Below are 12,639 nucleotides of genomic sequence, written 5' to 3'. Positions count from 1 at the left end.
TGGGGTTTTATTATTACTAAGTTCCATTTTAAAATTAATTTATTTAATTACTTCCATTATTTTATTAGACATTTTAAACAATCCTTCTTCCCTACTGTCTGCCTACATGATGTCATTGGGGGAGTTACCCTTTTTCAGTACTACCTTGCATTAGCATTCCTACTATGGCACTTTGTGTTTGGTGTACTGCCAGCAAATTAAGTTGACTCAAGTGTGGGGTGGTTTTGCAAAGTTCAGCATATGAAGAAACATCTGGTACTTGCCAGTGCACTGCCCATGGCAGCAGAGAACACAAAAGGGAAGGGGTGACTCGTGTGTTTGGGAACTGGAAAAGACAGCTTGTGATTGGATTGAGAACTGGCTGAAAGAGAAGAGATTGTGAAAGGTAGGGAAGGCCAGGCAATCTAAGAATGGGAGAACAGGCAGAATAAGGGATCTGCCCTGGCTGTTTGCCCAACACTGAGTCCTGTGTCCGAACTTGGGCCAGTGGCACTTTTTTGTGGATCAATAGTTTAGTAATTTGAAGAGTCCCTGTAAGTTACCCTTTCTGTTACAGATTCCAAGTGTGAATCATAGACTCATTTAGGCTGCAAAAGACATCTAAGATCATCAAGTCCAACCATTAACCCTGCACTGCCAAGTCCACCACTAAACATTGTCCCAAAGGGCCACATCTGCAGGTCTTTTAAATATTTCCAAGGATGGTGTATCAACCACTTCCCTGGGCAGCCTGTTCCAAGGCCTCACAACTCTTTTGGTGAAGACATTTTTCTTAAATGTTCAACCTAAACCTCTCTTGGCACTACAAATGTTTGCGTTTTCCACAAGACTGAGACTAGACTGACAAAGTTAAATTTCTAATAAAAATGGCTTTTAAAATGTAATTTCATTTTACAGCTAAAATAACATGCATCTATGATTCATACAGTATTTCTTTTAAATAGAGTAGAACCTTAGGAATATTGGAGGAGGACAGGGCCTTGGGAGGGTCATTGGTCCAGCTTCCTGTTCAAAACAGGCTAAACCTCAAAGCTGAGTTGGGTTGCTAGAGCCCTTGCCCAGTTTAGTTTTGAAAATATCCAAAGATGGAGATTCCACAGCTTCTCTGGCTCTTATTCTGTACTTTTTGAAGGAATCTGGCTGTTTCTTCTCCCACTTTAGATAGGGGAAGACTGTGATTAGATTCCTCCTTAGCTTTTTCTTTTTTCCAGGGCAAGGAAACCTAGTTCTGGACATCTCGTATGTCATATGCTTCAGCCCCCAAACCATCTTAGTGGTTCTTTACTGTATGTGTTCCAGCTTTTCAGTGCCTTGTAACTAGGTGTCCAAAGCTGTACATTGTATCTATCAGCAGTTTGTCCTTGTGAGTACTCAATAAAAGGGGGTAATCACTTCACTTGATCTACTGGTTTTGCTTTAGATCAAGTGTATGTTGATAATGTAGTAATTTATCCAATATTCTGTTCATATTCTCTCTCTTTTTCTTTGTGCACATGGGCGGTACCATACCATAGTGACAGAGCTAGCAAAATAAATGAAAGGAGGGACACAGTGAAGACATTCCCATCTGTCAAAAAGAAACTGATAAACTTATTAGGAACTGAAAAGGTTTAGGGCTGCACAGAAAATTAGTGACACTTTGTAGAATTTGAATTGCACCTGTAGCTTATAGTATAATTTAAAATATCACTTTATAGCAACAAGATTTTTACACCATCATATGTGGTATAAAGATCCTTATTTTGTTTGTATTATTTTGTTTTGAGATTAAACAAGAATTCAGATTGCATCTCTGTACCTGTAGATCAGATATATTGGCCTTGTTTACTTCCTGTTGTTTAATTACATGGAAATTTAAAGTGGGAAGACAGTTCACAGAAACCAAAATGGAAGAGGAAGCTGTTGTGTTAGTTACCAAGACATTCTGTGCTACTGGCAATCATTCAGTCTTTTGGTTATATTGCGTTTTGGTTAATGTATTTTTTATAAACATATTCTGAAAGCTGAGTGGCTATAATAAAAATATTTTAATTAACAAGTTATAAATAATTTAGATTAGTTTATGTAGTATTGTATAGCTATAGAACAACAGAATCAGAAAGAAATTTAAGATACCAGGTTCAGCAGTTCTCCAAAACAAATTGTCAGGCTAAATACATAGAAACTTGGAGCAAGGATCAGTGAAGTTTCTTGTGATTTCAGTATCTTATGTATAAGATACTGATCACTTGGAATTCTGTTCACAAAGCTGATCACTTGGAATTCTGTTCCAGTGTCTCAAGGACAGGCATGGAGAAGGATATGTCAAGATTTCTTGAAGTTACTTTTAAAAAAATTATATCTGGCTTTCATATTTCTGTATTGCTAGTTTGATATAGTTCTTGGGAAGGACTTTTTTCCAGTTTTATGAAGATAGAGGAATTATGCAGAATCAGGTTAATTTCTGGTTTTTAATCTTCAGAATGGAAAATTCTTTGTTTGTGGTTTTCTTAGAATTCACATACATGTGAAATCATTGTAACTCATTTTAAAACTTGTGAAAATACTTCTTCACAGGAATTCCAGCTTTTGACATAACTAGCTCTATGTTTTCTGGAGCTGCAGAATTAAATAAGTTACTGCACTATTTCTTTCATTGAGTCCTTAATAGTGCAGTTTAACTAATAGCTTTATTTACTGCTTTAGTAGTTCATCACTGTAAGCAAAAGAGCAGTAGGATGAACACCACTTTTATAACAGAGTAATCTGATTTGAAGCACAATACTGATCGAGGTGTGGTCATTATCAACCATTATCTGTTTGGAGGGGAAGAAATAAAATCGGTTGCCCTTTTTACTGAGTCCTACTTCGAACTTTAAAAAAATCACATGTATCTATTATCTATATAAATGCTAGAAGTTATGTGTCTAAATTGAAAATTATTAGGAATTTACTGTCATTACAAGAAACCTAAATTGGAGAAGGTGCAATGATTTCCATATTTAAACAAAGCTGTTAGTTCTCATCACAAACTGAATGTGGTATGTGTAGGTATGTGTACTTTATGTTCCTTTGATCTTTTATGTATTAGTGTTACAAAAATATTGTAGTATTCTGGTATTATATACCCCTAACTTCTGATAACACTGATTTTTCTCATGGTAAAGCAGTCGTGTAATTTGTTTATATTCACAAGATCAGTGGAAATTATTCTGTAAGCAGGTTTTTAATCTAGGATTTAAAGAAAGAAAGTAAGCACCACTAAGATAACTATGAAGATTTTAGATTAAGATTCATGGGGAGTAATATAGAGGACAAAAACATCCTTGTATTTAGTTTTCTGTGTAGAAGCTAATTTAAACATAAGCAAAGGATAATGGGCACTGAAGCGACCATTCATTTTAGCAGTGTTTTTAGTGTTTTGAGGAAAACGGATGGTATCCAGAAAGAGTTCAAAGAGCTTTTTGTAGGCTGAAATGAAAGCTTAATTAAAAGAAAGCAAACTTAAAAAACTAAGCTCAGTAATCCTGGTTTTACTTATTTATCTAGCACAGCTGTAGTTAAAAGGAGTTTTTCTGTAAAATGTTTACCAGCTCCAAAACCTTTTCTATTCTAAGCTATTCCTGAGTAGAATTGCTTTTCTTTATTATTCTAGTAATGTAATGGTCGGATATGGGATAGAGGGAGTTTGGGGAGCTTTAGAATAAGGGGGTGCTTGCATAATGCTTATTATAGTCAATATTCTGTTTCTTTTATATTTTACATGTTTGTATAGATTTTGAATGGATATAAAGATATTCATCTCTGCTCTTGATAATGTTTTCAGCTTAAGTCTTGCCTTTATAACTGCTCCCTTTAAGGCATTACCAATATAGAAAGTTCTATTGAATTCAAATTCCAAAATCATTTATTTATTAGCTGGAGTCAAGGTCATTTTACTTTTAAGAAGTGTTGAACATACTTTTTGTGATTCTCTGGATGAAAATCTCATTGTCTGAATGCTTCTCAGACTTATTGTCAGTCACACTGATTCTTATTAGTCCTAAAGTGGTTTATCCCAGTTTTTAACATGTTGGTAGTAAAAGACATCTCTCCTCAATTCCAGAGTAGCATTTGTTCCTGGTAGTATTGAGCTGAATTACGATCTTCAGATAACTTAGAGAGACTTCACATTCCCTGGTCTGGTCCTCAGGAGGCCTTGAATCATCCTGAGACCTGATGAAAGGACAATACAGAAGAGCTCAAGCCACCAAGGAGATTTCTCAAGTGCATTGATGACAGCAACTGTTACAGTTGATGGAGGAACCAACAAGGAAAGGTGCTTTGCTGGACCTGTTGCCTACAAAGAATAAAGAACTGGTCAAGGCTGTGAAAGTTTGAGAAAGCCTTGGCTACAGTGACCATGAGAGGATGGAGTTTGGGATCCTAAGAGAAGGGAGCAGGGAAAAAAGCAGGACTACAGCACAGCATTTCAGGAGAGCAGACTTCATCCTCTTCAGAGCTCTGCTTGGAAGGATCCCATGGACTACGAGCTTAAAGAGAGAAGGTGGTCCAGGAGATCTGGCTGATACTCAGTGATCACTTCTCCAAAGTCAGGAAAGGACCACCCCAACCAGTATGAAATCGAGCAAAGGTGGCAGGCAGGGACAAGCAAGGAGGTGCTAACTGAACTCCAGCATAAAAAGGAAGTGTACAAAAGGTGGAACCGGGGCAAGTGACCCAGGAGGGGTATAGATTTCCTGACCAGTCTTGCAGAGATAGGGCTAGAAAAACAAGGACTAGCCTGGAGGGCCATGTGAAGAGCAACAACAAAGGATTCTACAAGTACATACACAGCAAAAGAAAAACTAGGGAAAATGTGGGCCTGCTACTGAATGGGGCAACACAACTTGTGACAAGTGATGTGGAAAAGTCTAAGATGCTTTAATGCTGCCTTTGTCTCAGTCTTTGCCAGTAAAAATGGCTTTGAGGAATCCCCAGACCCCTGAAGCAAGAGGGAAAGTGGTGCAAGGAGGACTTGCACTTGGTGGAGGAGAACCCTATTAGGGAGCAGTTAAATGAACTGGTCATACATAAATTCATAAGCCTGATGGGTTGCACCCGTGAGTGCTGATGGAACTGGCTCATGCCATTGCAAGATGACTCTTGATTATCTTTAAATGGTCATGGTAATTGGGAGTGCAGATATTATTCATGTCTTCAGGAACAGCAAGAAGAAAGCTCTGGGGAACTACAGGCTAGTTGGCTTCAGCCCAATCCCTTAGGAGGTAATGGGGGAAATCCTCCTGAAAAGGACTTCTAAAGTCATAAGGACAAAAAGGTGATCATGAGTAGTCAGCATGGATTTACAAAGTGGTTTACCTGTGATTTACCAACCTGGTAGCCTTCTGCAATTAGTGGACAAGTGGAAAGCATCGGATGTTGTATACAACAGCTTTGGTAAAGCCTTTGACATTTACCTCCCATAAAGTATAGCAGTATGGCCAGTCTTCGTGAACGAAGATTTGGGAAAGGTCTTTACCCTTCGAGCCTGCGCAGTGGATTTTTTAGGTGAGACACAGTGTGCGCTGAACTGAGCCCACCCTTTAATCCTGAGGTTCATCTGCCGGGGCCGAGCGAAGCTCAGACGGTGGCAGTGAGGTCCTCAGGACGTAGGTTTGTTTAGAGTGACCTTCTCTTAGATGGATGGCCTTACAGGGCTGACGAGCTCCATCTGCCCGGAGGAGTTCCCTGACCGGGAATCGAACCCGGGCCGCAGCGGTGTGAGCGCCGCATCCTAACTACTAGACCACCAGGGGACACCCCCTCCCATAAAGTGGGGATTAGATAAATAGACAGTGAGGTGGATGCAAACTGGCTGAATGACCAGGACCCAGAGACTGGGATCAGTGCCACAAAGTCAAGTTGGAAGCAAGTCACTAGAGGTGTTCCTAGGGGTCATTACTGGGGCAAATTCGATTAGTGAACTGGATGATCAGACAGAGTGCACCTTCAGGAATTCCATGGATGATACAAACATGAGAGGAAGGGCTGATACATGAATGGTTGGACCACCACTCAAATGGACCTCAACAGGCTGGAGAATTCTCATGAAGTTCAAAAAGAGGAATGGCAGAGTCCTGCCTCTGTGGAGGAATAACCCCATGCACAAACCCACACTGAGTTGTAAAGCAGCTTGGCAGAGAAGGACCTTGGGGTGCTGATGGACAAGAAGCTGAACATGAGCAATGCACACTTGTGGTAAAGAAGGCCAACAGCATCCTGGGCTGCATTAACAGCAGTGCTGCCAGTTGTCACAAGGGATGGTCCTGCCTCTCTGCACTGCTGAGGCCACAGTTACCCAATATAAGAGAGACATGAGCATATGGGAACGAGTCCAGTGCAGAGCCTCAGAGATCATGAAAGGACTGGAGCATCTCTCATATGAGAAACTGAGGCAGCTGAGATTATGCAGCCTAGAGAAGAGAAGGCTCGGGGGGAACTTATCCTTGTGTACAAATAAAGGATGGGAAGGAATGAAGATGAGGGAGCTGTGGTCTTCCCGGTAGTGCCCACTGGTAGGACAAAAGACAATGGCATAAATGAAAATATATGAAATTCCATCTGAACACAGGAAAACTTTTTACTATGAGAGTGGCCAAACACTGGAACAGGTTGCTGACAGAGGTTTTGGAGTCTTCATTTGTGGAGATACTCAAAACCCAAGTGGACATGGCCTTGGGCAGCATGCTGTAGCTGAACCTGCATGGGCAGGGAGTTTGGACCAGATAAGCTCAATAGGTCCATTTCAACCTAAGTGATTTTCCATGTCTTAAAACCAGGCTATAGCATCCTGCGTAATGACTGTGCTTACAAAGTAGCTTTGGCCAAGCTTAACTCTTGTGATTTTTCTTTTTTAATTTATTTTAGAGTCTGCAGCTAGTGATTTAGATTTTGTTGCAGAATATATCCTTGTGATATCAGTAATAAGCATTTTGAGGCACAGACTTTTTGATTGTTTGTCAGTGTGCATATCTGTCTTACAAAAAAGGTCTTCAAAAAATGAAGTCATAGCTTCTTCAGATACTCTAGTGAACACTGCTGTTTCAGCCTACCTCTTCTATATAATGCTCACAACAGCAGAACCAAGCACAGCCCCAGCAGCTGCTCTGACAGTGTCCATGAGCCCGAGAGGCCAAGCTACACAGCTGCTGCATAGCACAAAAAGAAAATTACACTGAAGTTGGAAATTAATGCTTGTTGAATTTAATTGATTCTGTATATTAGGGCTATGCTAGTTTAATTTATAGTTGCAGTTTCTTTTATGAACACGTTATGTGTAGTACTAATATTTGTATTTCTTTTTAATTTACAGGATGGAGGTCTGCTTCTGAATAATCCTTCTGCACTGGCAGTTCATGAGTGCAAGTGTCTTTGGCCAAACGTTCCACTGCAGTGTTTGATATCGCTGGGCACTGGTCGATATGAAAGTGAGGTGAAGACCAATGTCACACACACCAGTTTGAAAGCCAAACTCACAAATGTTATCAACAGCGCAACTGATACGGAAGGTTGGTGTCTTAAGATATATTTATATTATGACTGTCTTCAGTTTTATGTTTCTTAGAATTATAGTTCCAATGCAGAGAGCAATCTGGAACCTTTTGTCTTTCCCCTTCTCACCTCTACCAGCCCCATGAAACTAATAGAAGCATGTCTCTTTGTAGTTCCTCACGTACAGTGTTTTAGTACCAGTATTGCAGGTTTTCTGGAGATGATGGTATGAATCTTTTTCTTAGCCTATTTTCCTTAATCTTCATCTTCGCTATGTTGTTGCTAAGCTCTTTTAGTTTATGTGTTCTCAACTGTTAATATGAGGTTGATTTATCAGAATCACAAAGATAATCTAATAGGATTTATACAAAGTGATACATTTTTACTTGTGCTTCAGGATAAAGGCATACTCAGGAATTCATTTGAAAATCCTGTTTTCTTACATTTTATTTATTTTTCATGTAACAAAGAAATGCTTAATAGTTAATATAGAACATTGATTTTTTAACAGCTTCAGAAGTAGAATTTTGTTTATGATCTCTTTTTATATGTGCTTTTATACCTGGACTTTTCCAAGGACTAGACTGTATCTGCCAATGGGCATGACTTCCATTGCTGCCAGGAAGAGCCAAGCATCTGTTTTCCAAAATAAACTTGCTTCTTAGATGGGAGTACACTGGAACTCTGTCTCTAGCAGTTTACATCTGTTTTGTTTTTACAAACAGGAAATATTGATAAACAGCTGCTTTCCCCCCTCCCCTTACAAAGGAAACTGATACTGCAAAAAGGGAACAAGAAATGCTCTTACGGTCTAGATCCCTTACTGCATAGTCTTTTGTCAGCTGACTGTCATTAGTAAGAAAAGCTAGATTTGGGTTGCCTTTTGGTTTTTGCACAGTCATAGAAAGGCAGTGGGATTTATGAGAAGGACATATGTGGTGTCCACTTCCTGTCAAGGGAAGAAAAAGTTTCGATGCAGCTGACAAATGAGGCAAGAAATTAGATGGGAAGAGGAGGAGAAAGTACATTGTGGAGACCAAAGGTGAGGAAATGGAAAGAGAGGAGAGTAGATTTGAGCAAATGGGAACTTATATTATGAGGGGGAAAAAGGGAGACTATTAAATAGGACAAGAAAGACTGGATGTGGTGAGACAAGAACAGACATAGCTGAGCAATTTGCAGGAGGAGAGGCCAAGCCAAGAAGATTTCAGGCTTACAGGAATCTTTTGCTGTGATCTTACCCAGGATATTTTTTTCACTTTAATTTTTTTATATGACAGTAGGTGTTTAAAAGAATGGAGGAATACAGTAAGAATGCAAAGAAGATAGAATGAAAGCTGAAGGAAGTCATAGAAATGCAATTTTCAGGGAGCCAACAAAGAGAAGAGAAATCTAAAGGGAGAGAGAAAACAGGTTATAAAAGAGAAGAACATACAAATGCATTATATAGCCAGTTTTTTATTATTATACTAGTTAACTGAAGTCTAATAACCTGAATTGAACATTTTAAATTAAATGAATGTTAAATTCAAACCCCAAATCTGTAGTAATACATAAAAAATTAATTAGTTGCAAACAAAAGAAAGTTTTAATCTCACATTTTTACTTAGCAGTCTTTGAGATTAAAGAAGAACATGTATCTGTGGTTTTCACAACAGCTGCTTCTCTTAGTACTGAGTGTAACAAATCATGGGTATCCTGAATGGGAATATGTAAGTTACATTCCGCTCTTCATGATGCGCTCACACTTGTAAAGGAATGGAATGTAATTAAAAATCTAGATAGAAAAGCCTACTTAATTGCCATACCAGTAAAGTTGTCTTGGAATGAGAGATTAAGCTTTTCCAGAGTAAACAGAGTTGCAGAGACATTTACAAAGCTTTTAATGAGAAAGGGGCTTTGATAAGGCTGTGGTGGAAAAATGTTTACTCAGCAAAGCAGCACATATTTACTCTTACTGTGTCATTCCAGAGCAGTTGTTGTTCAGAGCAGTTGTAGGACTATTTGTCTATCATGTGAATATAACTGTTTCCTTCATTTGTTTTCAATACAGAAGTTCATACCATGCTGGATGCACTGTTACCTCCGGATACTTATTTCAGATTTAACCCTCTTATGAATGAGGACATCGCTCTGGATGAAAGTCGTAAGGAGAAACTCAATCAGCTGCAGACAGATGGAATTCGCTACTTAGAACGAAATGAAGAAAAATTGAGAAAAGCTGCAAAAATATTAACACAAGAAAAAACAACTTTGCAGAGGCTTCAGGACTGGATGAGATTAAAGGCTGACATGTATGAAGGCCTTCCTTTTTTTTCCAAATTGTGAATATGTAATGCATGAAAGATAAATATAAATCTTGTTCCAGAAAATCCATTTGGTACTGTAAAGGAAGAATGTTTATTCAGGGTAAATGACATCTCTGGAAAGCTATCAGAATTTCACAGAAAGCAATTTAAGATGGCTGTTTTGTGCACACTTACTTGTTACAAGGTTTAATGGTGTTAATTATTTTTTGAACCTAATGGATCTTACTGTTGCTTTACTTAAGTTTCTTCAAGTTGGTAAAACTGAAAATTATGAAAACAATTGTGCAATGCATTTTTGGATGTTTGTACCATAATTACGGTGGCAGAAAACCTTTATTTATCAACTACCAGGCTTATTCAAAATTAACAAATAAAGAATCCTCATTCACTTTAGTGTAGGTGATACACCTGTTAGGCTCTTATGTAGCCAGTGAATTTAATAGCAATGTAATGTTCTTACAAAAACTTTGCCTATGTTAATTGCACTTTTATTTCGGAAAGATAACTTTTTTTTATTTTAATGGATTTTGTACATAACTGTATTGAGTAAGATGTTTGGATGACTGTAAATGGCCTATTAAATTATCAAAATTAACTGATATTTTTAGAACTTGCTTCTTATTTTTTTATGGGGATAACTTCCAATTGATTGATTCATTATTTGAAAATAATCCCAAACCCCAAAATGTCACTTGACCAGCTATTCCAGTCACAGGATAAAGAAAATATAATCATGAAGTAGTTCACATGAATGAGCAGCTTTTTTTGTAGAAGCTTCAGTTTTGGCTGCCAAACTTCAGGTGCATCTGGTCAAGAAGAAAATTAGCGGGAAATTGATACATGAAATAATATGCATTTCTAACTTCCATATATGCATTCTCCTGAAATTATCTCAGAGCTGTGAAGTTAACATTTAGATCTTACTACAATCTTACCGCCCATTCCTTTGCAACACTCTGCGTGTGCCATGGGAGGGGGTGTGGTGTGCTGTGACAACATAGTGTGTCAAACAGCATTGTCGACCACAGGAAGGTACATGGCAGCACTTCAGAATGGTGCAGCAAAATTTGCGTTAGACACAGCAGCTGTCACGTGTTGGGCACATACCTGTTAATAAGATTGTTTGATTGCTTGCCAGGTGCCTAAGTTTTTGTTTCCTAGTAGACAGCTACAGTGCATGAATGTATTGACTAGATAAAAACGTATGTTCTATGCAGTAGCTAAAATGTCCAGTTTCCCCAAAAAACAGTGCATTTGTCACTTTGCTTTTTGGGAATAATCACTTGCCATTGCATTATCTACTAAAAACAACATTTTGATAGTGACTTTCTGTATTTGTTGTCTTAAAACATTGAAAATGTTATTAAACTGTAATTAGTCTTTAGTTACTTCAAAAACTTAGCAGTTTGCAAGGAATCCTAACTATTGTGGGTGTGTTCCTACAATATATAAAGTAAAACTATGTTCAGGAAGTTTATTGAGGCATTATTGAATGTGGAATACTGCATAATACTTTAACAGAACAAAATGGAATAGTGAGAACTGTAGAGGAATCAGGACTGGCGAAATAAAGAAATAAGGAAAAAGAAGTTTAAATTAAGGGAGTTAATTGATAGCAAGCAGGAGGATTAGTGCTGGGTCAAATACTAGCAGGTTTTAACTGATCATTTGGATGGGCCAAAGAAGATAATTCCCTTTACAGATGAATCTAGGAGGGCTCTTGAATATTTTGAACGATAGGATTTCAGTGCAGCATGGCTTTGAGAAGAGAATAGCTAGAATGAAAAAAGTGCCTCTGAAGAATAAAGATGTATAATTAACAATGGGAAAAGGAATATTCTAATGCAGAATACATTAAATGAACTCTGCTTTGAAAAAGTACCGTTGGGAATGCTGTGCGATCATACAGTTAAAAAACTGAAATTGAGGCAGCAGTCACAGCTACAAAACTAACAGTGTATCAGTGCACGAGCAAATTCCTTGACCAGGAAATTGTGAACAAACATGAAAAACATAGATGAATGTGAATTTCGAATCTAGAATAAGCAATAACAAGAAGGTAGTGAGATAAGCATTTTAGGTTGCTTGTGCATTCAGAGAAAACAAGGTTTGTCTGACCAGATGAGTGTTGCCATTTGAAAATGTTCCAGGTTTGTATCCTGGAAAGAAAATCAGGAAGCTTGTTGATGTCCCTCCCCATGGCAGGGGGCTTGGAACTAAGATGATCTTTACAGTCTCTTCCAATACAAGCCTTTTTATTATTTCTTTGATATGCTTTAGTTGAGCGAGTTGAGAAAGTGATAATGTCAATTGTAAAATTGACATAAATGTCTTTGCTCTGATTTTGAAAGGCAAGGAGGAGTCCAGACTGGGAAATGAAAAGGTGTAGGCATAAAATAGTCTTCCTTTATGCAAAGTCAGAAAGAGAAAAGCCCCTTAAGTTTTTCTTAGATAACCTTTAGGTCACCTCTTAGTTTCTAATTATCTATGCAGACGGAGATAGTAATTGGAGAAAGTTTCATTACCAAAGAAAAGTAAAACTTTTAAATGTTGAAGTGTGATCACTTTAAGATACTTCCTGTCAGTGTCCATTTCAACAGTGATATGAAGATACCAATTCTATTGCACAAGCTGTGGGCAACAGCAGTTGAATATAATTATAGTTTTGGTCAGTGCTATTAGAGAAAGAGATATTCAGACTAAAACAGATGCAAAGAAGGGCTGCCAAAGGGAAGATTAAGAGGGTGCAGTTTGTTTCTAACAAAACAAGGGCTGGAAGGAGAGTATGTGCTACTATGTAAAAATACTTCAAGAAGGA

General features: G+C 38.1%; 1 protein-coding gene and 1 non-coding gene across 6 annotated transcripts in view; one reads left to right on the top strand and one right to left on the bottom strand.

Annotated features, from left to right (window-relative positions):
- Positions 1–10,420, top strand: part of PNPLA8 (patatin like phospholipase domain containing 8) — a 37,645-nt gene extending 27,225 nt beyond the window's left edge. For all 5 annotated transcript variants that reach the window (XM_027711013.2, XM_039385381.1, XM_027711012.2 and 2 more), the window contains exons 9-10: positions 7,334–7,529; positions 9,566–10,420. In XM_027711013.2, coding sequence (XP_027566814.2) covers positions 7,334–7,529; positions 9,566–9,840 — 471 coding nt within the window. In that variant the 3' untranslated portion in view covers positions 9,841–10,420. The remainder of the gene's footprint in view (positions 1–7,333; positions 7,530–9,565) is intronic.
- Positions 5,706–5,778, bottom strand: TRNAV-CAC. The gene has a single exon. It is a non-coding gene; the product is annotated as a tRNA-Val (tRNA).
- Positions 10,421–12,639: the final 2,219 nt, after the last annotated feature.

The sequence above is a fragment of the Pipra filicauda genome, unplaced genomic scaffold (assembly GCF_003945595.2).
Source record: "Pipra filicauda isolate LSUMZ 115617 unplaced genomic scaffold, ASM394559v2 scaffold40_size4127951_pilon, whole genome shotgun sequence".
Lineage (NCBI taxonomy): Eukaryota > Metazoa > Chordata > Aves > Passeriformes > Pipridae > Pipra > Pipra filicauda.
Note: the sequence above shows the minus strand (reverse complement) of the source record. Positions and strands in the feature narration are given on the sequence as shown.